Consider the following 15316-nt stretch of genomic DNA (forward strand, 5'->3'; position numbering starts at 1 on the left):
AAGACGTCAACCTTCCAATGCTGCAAAAACTTAAGAGAACAAGTGCTTTCAGAAACTAGTCCAGGCAAGTCTTCTATAACACAGACAAAAGAAAAGCTATGTTGTTCTCAGGTTTCAAGTTCTTTGGCATTTCTTAGTCTTGCAGAGGACACCAAGTAAAAAGGAAACTCAAAAAGGAAACCCTCAAGAAAGGGTGGCCATTCAGACAGATGGGCTGAAAGGAAGAGACAAGAACCTCATGGAACTGAATGAGAGCAAGCACAAAGTCTTGTCTCTTTGGAAATGAAGGACTCATTGTGGTGTCAGTCTGGGCACTGACAACCTGTGGAGCAGCTCTGTGGAAAAGGTCTTGGGGGGTCCTCTTGGACATCAAACTGGGCATGAGCCAGCTGTGTGTCCTGGCAGCAAAGACCAACAGCCTCCCGGGCCATATGAAGAGGAGCAGAGCCAGGATATCCAGTGAAGGGATTATCTCCCTCCAACTGGTGCTTGGTGGCCAAAAATCAAACACCATGGCCAGTTTGGTTGCCTCCCAGTAGGAGTTGTGGATGAACTGGAGCAAGTTCAGTGGAGGACCACTGAGATGGCTGGGTCTAGAGCACTTGACCTGTGAGGAGAGGATGGGGGACCTGGACTCATTCTGCCTGGAAAAGGAATAGCTTTGGGGACATGTAACAGAAGCCTTCAGGGCCTACAGGGATCACTGAGAAGACACAGTAGGACTCTTCATAAAGGTGGATGCTGGGAGGATAGAAACACATGTAAACTTAAACAAGGGGTTCAAAACTACATGCAAACCCTTTCCACCATGTGGACAGATGAGCAAGACACACAGAGAGGCTGTCCACACTCCAGCCTTGGAGATTTTCCAGACCCAAATGGATAAATCACTGAGGTACCTCTTTTCCCTGTGTTGCTCTGCTGGGTGGTGAGAGGAGACAGTGTGTTTCATTCCAACTGGGAAGGCAATAGCTCCATATCATTTTCCTCCTGATGTGCTGTTTTTGGGATGCTCAGATAACAAATAACAAAATACAACCTATTTGTCTCTGCTATAAAGCCAAATCCATGTGCTAAAAAGTCCCAGAGCCACCACTTGCTTTGTTAAACACTTCAGCAAGGTGGGGGGTTCTACCCATCTTGCCAGCTGTTGCTCACAACAGGATCTCCTGATGTTTCTAGGAACTGTGCATCCACATGGATATGCAGAAATTAAAGATTCACAAGCACAGACCTACGAACAGCACAGGGACCAGCTGGGGTCCAACTGTGGCTGCATCCCACAGTACCACCCCTTGGTGCTGTCCTCCCCATCCAAGCATGGCTATGTTCACTCCTGCTCAACTATCACCCTGCAATAACTCTCAACAGATCTAAACCTTTCCAAGGGCTTGATATGGAAAACAGGACCTTTGGAGAATTCCCTAAAGCCGTGGATTCACGTGGGAAGGACTGCTCATGCAAAGCACAAAGCCAGACAGGGTCTTGTCATCCAAGTGACTGTGGGCAACTTCACCACATGCTCAGAAAGGAGAAAAAGTTGCTGTATTTCACGTTGCAGGGAATGTGGTTTTGCAGGAGGGCAAAAAGGAGGACCCTCTATTCAGGTGGCAGTCAAAGGGAGTGGAGAGTGCTCAGCCGCCTGTCGGAATTGGCCCTGTATTGGTTACACCCCCAGCTATTTGAGGTAAAACTTGGCCTCTCAAAGCTCTCTGCCTCTCTCCTGCGCCTTTGTATTCTCTAGAAGGTGAAGCGTAAGGGTATAAAAAGCTGCAAACAAGTTCCTACCTCTGGAGACCAGGCATTTACTCTAAGAAAGAAAGACCAATTGCTTCCCAGAGCATTGTCCACCCACATTAGAGAAAGGATTAAGCAGATACATTCAGCTATTCTAACAGATTTTCTTTAAACCTTGAATACGCCTCTCACACTTGGTAAGATAATCACATTAGTTTTGTCATTAAAAGATCCCTTTTATGGAAAGTACCTAAACCGCTTAAACCACCCAGAGAGGTCGCATACATTAGAAAACAACAAGACAAACGGAAGGGATTTGCTATTCCCAGTCTCAGTGTTTCGCTGCCCCTACTTTCTAAACTGGGGGATGGAACGAAAAGATTTTGCAAATCACCAGCGGAGGGAAGAGTCCCGGAAAGCTGGGCAGCCCCCACCCGCCCTGGGGAGCCCTCACTCCCCACCAAGGAAACACTGGGGCGTAGCACTGAGGACTATGGAAAACACATTTTTCCATATGGGGATGCCCACAGGTTAGACCTGAAGCACCCCTGGGCTGAATATTAGGCACCCAAAACCCAACTGATAAGCAACAGCTGATGTAGCTTGTTACTGCCTTGGAGAGCACAACTATGAAGTGCTGCATGCTGAAGGAGGGAGCATGTTCTCCCTCTTCCCTGCTGTGGGCATTGCCCTCTGCATCACACCACAGGGACCACCATCACAGGGCTGCAGAGAGGACAAAGCAGGTCCTCAGCTCAGCAATGCCCATTGTTCTTACAGAGCAAAAATCACATATGCGTGGTTTCAACTCCAGAATTATATCTATTTTAGGGAGCAGCGTCCAGTTTCAGAAAGATGAGACAAATGTGTTACTTGCTCAGCTCTGCAAGGACCTATTTTATTATTCCAATAGCACCCACCATGGTTTTTTAGCACATTCCTTCAAGCTGGTTACGTCTGTGACTGCAAGTATCAAGTATGAAGAGCTTCAAGCATATTTTAAGCTCAAATGACCATAAAAATCGTTCATTTTTCCTCTAAACACAGGGTTTACAGTTACAGTATAACAATGATGTTCTAAATCGACAGGGGAGAGTGAAAAATGGATGCTTGAAGCACATAATCTCCTGTGCCTTTTCATCCCATGTTTAGTGGTTTCACAGTGTCCTACTGACTGCCAGAAAGGCACAGGGATTCCACCATTAGTCCTGCAAGGAGCTAAAATATCTGAGTATCTATGTGCAGCCTTTAATACACAGAAAACTCTTTAGGTCATTCATGATTCCTTAGAGACTAGATTTACAACAGCTAAATACCCTTTCTAAGAGCAGAGGTAAAACAAAAAAAAAATCCCTTTATTTAATGCATACTGACACTTGTCTGCAACACCCTTTGTGGGCAGACAGCATGGGAGACAAAACTTAATTCTCACTTTTCCTCTAATTTAGAATCCATGCTCCAGGAGGGACTTTCCTTTCTATACTCTCCTTTGTTGATGCAATATTTGATCATCTTCAAAATTAAAATTACCCTATAAACAAAATGAGTTGCTGAACACATTTAGCTCCCTCCCAAGACTCTGCAGCCTTAGCCCTGCCCTATTAACACTTCGTGCTGCATAGCTCAATTAAAACCTCTCCTTGCCAGGTCAGAGGGCATTACAGATCTGTCCTCACAACCTTCCTCATCATGGACATGTAGGAAGTGCGTGTTTGCTTTGGACTGAAATAAGCTTTCAAAGTGAAAATGGACTTTTCCCCATTGTAGGTAGCCTGATTTCACTCACTGTGGTCACCTATGGAGAACAACCAGCTCATAGACCTGCTCCTCCTCACACTGCCAAACCTCTGAGGTGAGAAACTACCAAAGGTGTGCAGGGCCTCACCACCTGTCATCCTGACTGCCACTCCTGATTTCTGTAACCAGTTTTCCTCATGCTCCAGAGTCAAGTGCAAAGAAGACAATGTCACTTGCAGAACTCTGAATCTGCTAAAGGATAAAAATCACATCTTTGCAAACCAAAATCCAGTTCCAGAAACCCCACATTCCATTATTGTAATGCATTTTTACTGACACAAACTGCGGGTTCACCAGTAAGATTCGTGCTTGGGGGAAATATATATATATATACCCTTTTCCTTCTGCATTTTCCCCAGTGAGTGGGAAACATACAGTTTTAAATTCCAATAATTTCTGACACACCAAGGACTTACATAAGCCTGAGATGAAGTATGGCCCATCATCATACGACTGAAAAGATAAATCCACCATTTGCCATGGCCCAGCTTGTTCTTACCTGTACGAAAAATACAGGAGAGCCAATGTTCAGCTGAAGTAGCCAAACCATGAGACAGTCCCTTGGTAGCATTCAGAGATGTGTACATGGATTTTAAGATGAAGTCTGAATGTTTGAGAGAAATAAGACCTAAAGTTTCAACTACTCAGTTTAACTGGAAAAAAGTTAAAAGTAGGATCAATTAAAAATAACATAAAAACAAGTCACCTAATTTATAATCTGGCCCAAACAGTAAGAACCTGATCCAAAGTGCACCTATATCAGTTTCACAGACAGAAACCGAATGGAATAGTAAGATTATTTAAAAAACACAAATAAACAAAACCACCATAACCTATTTTTTGTTTTAAATGTCATTTCACAAAACTAAAAGTTGAAAAACTGCATGCTGTTTTAACTGTTACTAAAGGTAACTTTTCTAGCTTATGAAAGAAGTAAAAAGAGAAAGAAGAGAGGAATGAAATTCCAAATTACTTGTGCTGCTTGAAACTAAAAAGTGTTTTCCAAAAAACAAAGCAGCAGCTATTTCCCGAGACAGTAAGTTCACTAGCAGGAGAGAGAGAAGACACAAGCTGATTAACAATATAATTTGTTCACAGCCCAGTACATGAATACCCCCACGTCTTTATCCATACAACAATGAAAACGCTTATCCCAAAATTTGCACTTGGAATAGCACCCTGAGCAATCAATGGGAGCAGTTGGACCAGGCTCTTGCTTGCTCAGTTAAATCTTTCTGATCCTCAATTTTATATTTACTCTTACCAGTTTCATTCCTCGGCTTGCAGTAATACAGAACAACAATTAACATGTCAGAAGATACAATAGTATTTCTACAAACTTCACTGTAATGCACTTAATTAAAAAAACCAGTAATTTTTACTTGTTTTAAAAAAGATCAAGGACATCATGTTACTATAAAGTCCATGAGTGAGAGACTGGAGTATATTTACAGTAAAAACTGGAACTACTGGAAAAGTGATCACCAACAGCTTTCAGTCAAATCCTACACAGCTCTTCCTTCACCCCTGTGCTTCTTCTCTGGTCTTGTTCTCTATATCTTTTCTAAGTAATTACCTTGCTCAAAAGCATGACAGGTTCAGATTGCAGAGTCTGAACATAAATTATATGTTTAACACAAGACAAGGAAAAAGATGTTGTATTGGAAAGAAGATACACAGGAGTGTTTGAAAAGATAAAAATTCAGTGTTGGGTTCGCTTTGTTCGCAGAGGATGGGAGGAGACAGGAAACAGAAAAGGCCACCTGGTGTCTTAGGAAAATACTCAACTATCAGGCATATCATCAGAGCTGAGAAAACTTTTCAACAGAAATGGAATTTTAAGAGTTTCGGGACATGAAGCCTAGCCTGAGTCGTTCTAAAATGGAGTTGTCCTTTAAACTGCAAAGAATTCTTTCTGAAGAAGGGCTGCAGTGTGAATGAAGCCAAAGCTGGAAAATGAGGGGACTGCCCCAGCCATTTATTAATGTCAAATATGCTGTCTCATGAATCAGGGTAGTTTGTCTGGTTTGGAAGCCTTACAGAAAGCCCAGTGCACCTGGCTGGGTGAGCTCAGCATCAGGCTTTAGGCTGATCCAAGGGGATAGCTGCATTCTGTGTTTTCAATAGTTTGTCCAGCAAACAATTTTTTTTAAAAAAGGCTTTTATGGAAGAGCCATCAGCAAACAGATCATGCAGAATTTGAACAATACACAGAATGGGGGGGAGGGAGGAACCCACACAAGGCACAGCCCCAATTATTTGTCACTTCATAAGATCTAGCCAGCACAAGTGTCACATTTGCTCTTCAAGAGAATAGCTTCAAAAGCTTCCTGATTTAAAAAGCTAAGTGTTTCTGGGGGAGACACACATATACACACATACAAAATATACTCAATTTTCTTTGGCAACCATCATCACAGTGACAGATCTTTCAGCATTAGGACAAATAGCAAAGGAAAAAATAAAACCCCGATGCAGATTGTGCATGCTCAGCCAGTTATCAGCAGAGTGAGTCTGGGCCCAGCCCTGACCATTCAGTACAGCACAGAATACAAAAGCCACCTGATTAATAAGCCACAAGAAAACTAAGGAGAACAAGAATTATATATTTATTTCTTTTCCTGAACTGATTCCAAAGGGCAAGGGCTGTTTTGTTTCTTTACAAACAGCACAGCCAGTTTCCCTGTGCCTTCCCTCTCTCTCCACCGAATATCCCAGTATGATGTAATTTCTATTCCCCCATTACCTCCACCAGCTGAGGATGTCTGAACTTCAATCCCACTGGAGGCAGCAGGCGGTTCATCAACAGCACTGCCATTTAATCCACTGTATAGACCAGCAGTTGGACAATCACTCAGCTCAGTGAGGAGCAAGGCATCAAGCCTAGAACAGGAACCTGTTACTACATGGTAAAGTACAGCATTTGAGAAGAGCAGAAGAGGAAAGCAAGGCAGAGCAGGCAGCTCAATCCATGAACTTGGACTGAAGTTTATCATCTGAGAACGCTCTCCATCCCTCTGCTGCCTGCTTCTCTCATGGGCACAAGCAATCGTGAGCACTGCAATGCAGGTGAGGAAGCACGAGGGAAATGCTCAAATGACCACATCATAAGGCCTGGCCCTCCTCCCAGCAAAGCCAACAGAGGTATGATAGCCACGGTTCTGGTAGTACCACTTCAGTGACTGTGCCTGGCCTGTTCAATCCATTTCTTCATGTGGCAGATTTCCAAGGCTCGAGCTTGCTGTACAGATTTGGGGTCCAAAGGGTTACGGCTGCGTAGGTCCAGGTGATGGGCTCCATCTGGGATCACAATTGCCACAAGGGAATTGGTGATGTTCTGGGTCACCCCACCTGCAGACCACGGGTCCAGGTCCCCGTTGCTATAAGGAAAGAGTATTTCATTAGGATACATGTGCAAGGCAGTCAGCAGTGAAGCTGCAGCTCACATCAACATATCCACCCAACTTCCAACTAGTTTTGCATATGCAGCAACAGAAACAGACCTCAGCCCTGTCTCAATGTCTTGTGCCCACTCCTCTGCTGAGAGGAGCCTTCTTGACAGAGGTATGGAGCTATCAGCAGCTTAAACTAGGCTACACTTCTCAATTATCTGCTAGTTCAGCTAATAACCTATAACAGTGCCAAAGCCTCTGCAGACAAATCTGCTGCCACTTGTAATTGTCATAAAAGGTTCAGGTTCCCCTGTAAACAAGACATCTCCAAATTCCCAAATCAAAGCACTTCACTTTCCTTCTTCAGTCTGCCATAAACAAATAACCTACTGGACCCCTTCAGAGCAGAACTTTCAAGAAGTTCTACATTTTGCTGTCTCAGCTGGGTGCCAGCCTGATTTTGCAAAGAAATGCTTGGACAGTTCATTAGTCCACTTATATAAAAATAACCATATTAAAATGAAGCTTTTATCTCTCACAAAACTGTCTAAAATAACTCTTCCTCTGTAACAGAACAATTTAATGCCATTTACTCCCCCTCCTCCCTCAACCCAAATAATTTAAAAAGATTCCTTGCACTATAGATATGGCTCCAAGTAATAGTCCCTGGAGCAAGTCAATAGCTTGGCTGGGGAGACAGTTTTCCATCTCTCATTCCTAGCTTTGGATTTGATCCAATAATCCCTGCTACATTTTATTTTCCTTTACTGCAATGCTCTTCCCACACATAGTCCATCTTTCTGCACAAAGAAAACAACATCCATATACTTGTGGAACTGTGCAAATCTAGATCTGTTCCTCATTCAGAGCACTGGACCTGCCCACAAAAGGAAATGTCAGAGATGGGCTATGGTTTGCAAGGGTAAATTTCTAGATGGATCTAAGAAATTAAAATATCCTTGGACGTTAAGAGATATGCAGCTAGAGAAATACCACAACGGTATTATAAACCCAGAAAAATAATGAGTAAAAAAAGAGGTTTTTTAGAAATTACTAAATAATAACTAACTGATAGGGTCTGAACTAATACTTTACTTGTTTTACACTGAAAAAAAACCCAAGTATTTTGAGTCTCTGTGGTTCTTTACTTCCAGTGATTCTAAATATGACTTCAGACAAAAGAAACATTTTGCATCTGCAAAACAAAAAGCATAAAGAGCTGTCCAATAAACCAAATGCATTGGATTTAAAAGGTCACCTGAATCAGCAGAGCACCTTGGTAACAGGGGGATGAGTTGCTGAGAGACCCATGATGTACATGAACTTGGATCTTTTGGTCCTAGTCATGTGGAAACTAAGCATGCCACAAGGAAACAACACCACCCCTGGCTTTCCTGCAAGCTGCCAGCTGCGTCCTCTTCATCCTCTGCCAAATGATGGCACCAGAGGCACTGACAAAGTTTGGGAAGTGAGACTTGCTGAGAGGAGTGGAGGGGGTGGAGGGCTCTCCACTAAATTATAAGTCTTAACAGTTTTTACAGAATAATATAATTCAGTACGAATTTGAATGAATTATTTATGTGTTAAAACTAAGCATGCATGTAAGTACTCAGTTGCCCATCTCACGGGACAGGAATTTCCTAATGTAAACCAAAGAAGTAAAAGAACAGAAAGAATATAAAAGTCATCCATCCCTTTCTAGCAGTGGCCAGGCAAGTAGGACTTCAGAAAAAAAAAAAACAAACCCAAACAAATAACAAAGTCGTGAAAAATATGAGCATGCTAGTCCTGTTTTCAATAGCTATACTTCCTTCACAGCATACATAGGGTTCTGCCTATCTCACAGCAATCCCTTTCCTATATTCTCTTCAGTCTCCTCAGCCCTCCAGCCCTGCCCAGAACAAGAAGTTTTACACAATCGTAGCAGCACTGTCTGTGCATCCTTTTTAAACATGCCTGCTCTCCACAACTGCTATGTGTCCTTTTATTAACTTTTTTCCCTTGCCTTTTCTCTTCAGTCTGGCACTGTTGTACCTTCTCTTCATTGCCACCAATTCCCTTCTTTTGTGCTAGCAAATTTCCCTTCTGCACAGAACTTCAGTACCTCTCAAAATAGAGCCTTCACTTTCAGCCTCTCCCTGTGCAGAACTGGGAAGGTGGGTGCCCTGTATTAGGATGTATACAACCCAGGTGTGACCCATCCAGACTGAAAAATATCCATTTTTAGATTGTGCACACCAATTTTCATACTGTCTGATATAACCTGGGCTGATTTTGACTGCCATAGTATGCTGATGATGAGACACTAGAACTGCTACAGGCTCTTTGCTACTGCATTCATGGACAGTGCTAAAATGTCACTTCCCATCACTGCGCAGCACTCCCACACCAAGTACACAGCATGTATCAGTAAGAGGAGTGAAAATCACTGGAAAAGAAAGGGGAAACAGTGTTCTGAAAACCCCAATTTCCTCAAACAAGTTTTAATAAAGATGTGCAGCCTAGGACAGGCAAGCAACACCTTGTGCACAGCCTAAGTAAACACTCACCCACTATACACCTCCAGGAAAGTACCAAAGTAGCAATGGAGTTTCCTGCATTAATAATACCATACCATCCATTCAACACTGTGACTCTGCTCACAGAGGGAGAAGCAGCAACACCAGTTTAAGCATTCAGGCCAAATCCCACTGCACCTGAATAAATCCACCCTACAGTAGTTCTCTTCAGATGTAGTATTTTTCTCTTTCTGTGCTACACTGATGTGCAAGTTGCCTGTCACTTGAAACACAGTCTTTTTAATCCACAGGGAGCCATATCCTCAGGTAAACACTGGGATGTTTTTTGTAAAGCACTCTTCAGTGTTTGAGGATAAAAGGCTCTTATATAAAATCTACAGGGCTGACAATGTATTTCTTTGAAGAGAAACATCCCAGCTTGAGATACAAAAGCTTTGTGTGTACAGCTCTACTTCTACATTCATTTAGTTGCTTTCAGGCTTTTCTCATTTCTAGCTCCTTCAGCTGGCATAAATTCTTAAACAATTAGGTTTGTTTGCTTGTCTATCGCTTACAAAGCAGATTTCTACTGTACAGAGCTGTGAGGTCTTGGAAATAAGCTACACTTCACAGAAAAATTAAGTTAAACCAACAAACTTTTTTAATAAAAGAAGTTTTCCAAAAGATGGTCAAATTTCTCACTCCAGAGCAGATATCCTGCTAGGACAGAAACAACAAGAGGCATACAAGAGGAAAGCAACAGGCCTTTGGAGCCAAACAGACCAATGTTAAGAGCTGCAATCCAGAAAATAACCCCTAATTCAAGGGAGAATTTCCTACTTTTAGAATGCACACCTATCTACCAAGTCCAAGACTAATTCTGATCTTGTGACAGGGTTTTTTTATGAGAAGGCCTTGCACAATTTTAACCAGAGCACAGAGAAATATATATCCAGAAGCTTCCCACAGTGGGCAATTGGTACAGCAAGTCAGGACTCCTGAAGCACAGGCCTCAATGGATGCACTGAACACCTCCCTACCATATAAGAGCAGATGAACAGACAGCACTCATCTGTATCACCACACAGCAGAAGTACAACTACATAAACCTTCCTTTAAAGATAACAGAGTTTAATCTTAAAAATAAGGAAAGTGAAGGTTGAATAGAGAGCAAGCAGCAAGCTCTAGTTTTTTGCACCAGACTGAAACATTTCTTTCCCTTTTAGTCCACATAAAAAGGTGTTTCAGAACAAACTTTTGTTGTATTACCAGTATGCCTTACTAAAATGGGAATGTCTTTGTATTTGGATTTTATACCACTATGTTGAAACTTGCCTAAATACTACTAAAAGAAAAGGGCTATTGGCAGTTATAGAAACTCCCCAAGTTGCTTCCCTCTCTTTCCTGCATCAAAGGGATAAAGGAATCTCACACAAGCTCTTCCACAAGGCTATCACTCAGAGCAATAATTTTGGTACTGAGATTCTGCATTATAGCTAGAGCTTGTCTAGACTTTCCTTTTCTGTGGAAGTGACAGTGCTTTGGGTTCATAAAAGCTAGAAGAATTTATCAGCATGGGAAACCTGGATTTTGGCCACAAGATAAGAAGGATTCCACATGGGAAGAAGATTATATTTGGCAGAATCTCAATCCAGATTCTTCTTTTAGAGTAACAGAACAGTTGGCTTCTTTGGCCACTGCAGATTGACCATTTTACTTTCAGTAGCAACACAAAGCATTCCCATAATTTATTTGGCTGGAGTGCTGTAGACAGATCCTTTTGCTGCTTAGGGCAGGTTTCTCTTCACTGACAACCCAAACCAGTGGAAGACTCTACACTATAAGCTGAAACAGGGCTCACCTGAAGATGATGTTGCTGTGTGAGCTGATGTTTTTTCCTCCATACATAGAAGGAATCCAAGAGGGGCGAGGCCTCACTCCCCACAGCCTGTAACACTCTTCTGAAAATGCCTCAAAGTCCCATTTCTCAGGTTCAAACATGTCATGGACACCATCTGTGCATAAGGGCATCACCATCTCAGTGCAAGCCTGAAAGAAAGGGCTGGTCAATAAGATGTATTCCCAGGAGACTGTCCAATAGCTATTAGTGCAGTATTTAAAAAAGAAAGCTCAAACAGCATTTGATCAGTAATTACTATCAATTACTATCAAACTATGACAGAACAATTTAGGTTGGAAAAGACCCTTTAAGGCTGAGTTGAATCACAAGCCTAACTCTGCCAAGTCCACCACTAAACTGTGTACCTAAGTGTATCCAGTCTATATGAAAAGCTGAAACACAACAACTAGCTAGATAATGAAGATACAACCTAAACCTGCATCTCTTTTCTGCCTTGCCCTCACCACTACAATCACACTAGGTTTGTGACTACATTTGTCATCAGCACATCAATACATCTGGCACAATATATTGACAGCTAACTGACTTGACAACTCTCATCAGCTCTAGCTCAAAAAAACCTCACTGAGCTGCAATTTAGAAAGGCTACTGTGCATACCTGATAGTACCAACCCGTTTGGCCCAGATTCTTTGTTGCAGTCTCGGACACATCTAAGCATGAGGCTTCTCCTGTATAATTGTAATATAAATTTACTGCCTGGAAAACGTTCTGCAGTAACAGCTTGTCAGAGAGATGGGGATCCTTCAAGAACTTGCAGACTTCCTGCAATGAAGAGAGAAGGGGAAGTCTAAATCTATAGGAATTAAATATTAGGACATGGCACCTGCTAGGATATTAATTTCTTGTCCAAGTATAGTCAGAGCAATTCCAGAAAACACATTTATATGTGATGATATATCCTGAGCATTATCACAAAAAGTAGACACAAATTTCATTTGTGTAGTGCATGCTACTATCAGGAACCTGAAACTTTATATTTCCTGACTAAAATATTGAAAAAAAACCCCAGTGCCACGTTAATATTTCATTCCAAATTTTTCAATCCATTTCCCATACTTTAAAATTGATTATATTTAATAAATAGTATTTAACTCCTCTGTAATGAAAGATAACACATACAAATGTATAACAAAGAAGCTCCAGGTACAGATTGGGGTTCCCTGCAGTTTGATGTAGGCAGCTCACAACAAAGAACAGATTAAGCAACATACACATATATCCAGCTACTCAAACACATAGAATCATTAAGGTTGGAAAAGGCATCCAAGATCATCTAGTCCACATTTCCCCCCCTTTGTCACCCTCAGAGTCATATTAGAGCTGTTTCAGAAAACGGAATATCTGAACAGCCTAAATAACTCAGATTTCATACATTAGTATTGTCCAGATGAATAGCAGCCTTTTTCTATTTCAGATTTTAGTCAGAGATAACATGGACAGTGGTGGAGGTGAACCTGTTTCTCAGGTTCTGTCAGACTGACAACAAAGCAGAACTAAGGTGTTTATACTGCCCTTTGCAGATATCCATGTGGACAGATGAATGTCCCTCTCTCCTCCATCAGACAGCTTTACACAAATGAAAATTTTTGTTTTACAATTAACTGCTGCTTAGTAGCCTGAAATACTAATTATCTTATCTACCTTACCTTCCTCACAGTAACCCAAAGTCCTGCAGGGAAAATTCAGCGAGGCTCTTAAAAGAATAAAAACATTCCAAGCAAATGGAAATCTTGGAGAGAGCACTCTGGATAAACAGAACTGCACAAGTGAAGGTTTGCAAGTGTGAAGAGGTTCTGCTTTGAGAAGTGACCCTGCAAGGAATACATTTGTGGAGATCCACGTTTTCTCTCACTAGTTTTCTCACATCCAAAAGGATACAGGCTCAAAACTTTCTCTTCAGTTTCAAGCTCTGACAGCTAAGCCTGGCACCAGAATCCCTAATTTCGTGTGCTTTCTGTGCTTTCAGCATTTCTGCTACTCAAGAGCAGCTCTCCAGGACAGCTGAGGCTTTTCAATCATCCCTGACACTTTTCTTCTTCTAGGCTCTTGATACAATTTATTAGTCCTACGAGCGGCAGTTAGTCAAAAACCCAGCTCATGCACACAAAGATGTTACCCTGGTTGTGTTTTCTCAGTCATGGTGGTTCTACAGGGACAAAAAAATAAAGGAAAAGGTGCAAGCTAGGAGAGAAGGAGAGAATTAGTTAAACCAAATAGTCAATTCTACAAGATATTAGTTCTGAATTACCTGTATGGGCCAAGCTGGCAGAGGCTGCAAGAAGTCAGCTTTATAAGGATAATTCACCATAGCCAAGTTTACCCATGTTTCACTCAGCCAATTTTTCAATACAGCAGCATCCTGCAGATTTTTTAACGGGCTGCACAAATGAAATGTGCTGGAAAGCCACTGCAAACCTGCATCTTTAATAAAAAAGAAGTAGATAAAATAATGGTACAACACACTAAATATTAACACATAGGTAATTTGTTCTGCTGCTAAAAAATATTTTCATTTAGCATAACTAATTTCGTGAAATTATTCCACATACATACAAGTACAGTAGATCAAATAGTAGTCAGCAACTCAGTATGACCTCCTTTCAGATAGTTGTAGACTCACAGAATCACTTAGGTTGGAAGAGATCCTCAAGATCTTCAAGTCCAACTGAGTCTCTACCAGTCCCTATCACTGAATCCATAAGGACTGCAGTCATTTTCTTTACGTGGGTGCCTCAATTAGCAAACAAACTTTTTTTTTCTAGTAATGATTATCTGGCCTATTTTGTCAGAAAGGAATACAAGCCTTGAGGTTCTGAAGTCTGCTTTTGTCTGACCTTAGGGATGTTTGGACCCAGATTCTGCATCCCACCAGGTCTGAAAGAAGCTTGTGATACAAAAAAACCCCAGGCATTTAAAAAAAATCTGCTAAGTTCATTTGGCAGTTTTCAGCACCAGGTGTATAGTTTCAAAAAACCCCATACATACACAGGTGAAAGTCATAACACAATCCTGAACATTACTATTCTTTGAAAAAAGTATTGGTGAGGTATTACCTGTTGAGGAAAGGTGGTTAATAGCATTCCAGGAATTCCGGATGCTTTCTGAGCAGCCTGTCCCACTCTTTTTGAAATCATTGGTCACTATGCTGAAAAAAGCGCCACACGGAACCAAATCACCAAACTGCCAGATTGGGGCGGAGGCTGCCAGGGCTCTGCAAAGGGACATAAAAAGATCCTGAACCCCTGCAAAGTGAACTTCCATCCTCTGGTCAATACCCTCCCCACAGCCACTGTCTAAGTAGCATTTGGACACTGCACTCTAGGTGAACTAACCATAATGTGGCAAAACTATTCCATAGGTCTGTATGCAGAGGCTGCTGAAGGATGCAAGTCTTGGACACCAGTATGAAGATATCAGTAAATACATGAAGTAGAAGTTCAGACTTTATTAGGCAAATGTGCCTCTTCCCAAATTCAAGGGAACTTGATTCCTTCTCCCAGTTGTGAAAAATTCAAGTCAACTTGAATTATGGTACTTCTCCCAGAGTTGTAATATTTATAGCATGGAAGTAACAAAGTAACAGGCCTGCTCTGTTTAAGCAGGATGAGTACACTCACCCAACTACCACATGGGGATATTTCATCCTAAACCAGGCTGCAAGCATTCCTCCATAAGATCCTCCTATAGCTATGACTGGACTGTGACGGGCTCCTGCAATAGTTGTCTTCAAGTAGTCAACTAGTATTGCAAAGTCTGCCAGAGCTTGTTCTGATGTCAGGTAATTCAGATGCTTGGAATCCTGAGAGGAAATAAAGCAGGTTATATACAGCATGAGTGACTTCCAGCAACATTCTTTCTATTCCCCACAGCAGCTGTAGAGGTTTAAATCCATGCCTGATAACAAATAAAATATTCTTTGCAGATGTCCCTTGAGGTGCTGAAAAAAATCTCAATTTTGTTTTTTTTTTTT

The 15316-nt window shown here is 41.7% G+C and overlaps 1 protein-coding gene across 2 annotated transcripts in view; it reads right to left on the reverse strand.

The window, feature by feature from the left end:
• Nucleotides 1-15316, reverse strand: part of PRCP (prolylcarboxypeptidase) — a 40548-nt gene that overhangs the window by 7932 nt on the left and 17300 nt on the right. Inside the window, exons 4-9 of one of the 2 annotated variants that reach the window (XM_027884473.1) lie at nt 14964-15145; nt 14400-14557; nt 13595-13767; nt 11944-12108; nt 11286-11473; nt 5678-6914 (exon numbers count right to left, since the gene is read on the reverse strand). In XM_027884473.1, the coding sequence (XP_027740274.1) occupies nt 6710-6914; nt 11286-11473; nt 11944-12108; nt 13595-13767; nt 14400-14557; nt 14964-15145 (1071 nt within the window). In that variant the 3' untranslated portion in view covers nt 5678-6709. Of the gene's footprint in view, nt 1-5677; nt 6915-11285; nt 11474-11943; nt 12109-13594; nt 13768-14399; nt 14558-14963; nt 15146-15316 lie in introns of those variants that run through there. The other variant, XM_027884474.1, reaches the window with a different exon arrangement.

The sequence above is a fragment of the Empidonax traillii genome, unplaced genomic scaffold (genome assembly GCF_003031625.1).
Source record: "Empidonax traillii isolate 1590-97213 ecotype Southwest subspecies unplaced genomic scaffold, ASM303162v1 scaffold146:size911690, whole genome shotgun sequence".
NCBI classification, from domain to species: domain Eukaryota; kingdom Metazoa; phylum Chordata; class Aves; order Passeriformes; family Tyrannidae; genus Empidonax; species Empidonax traillii.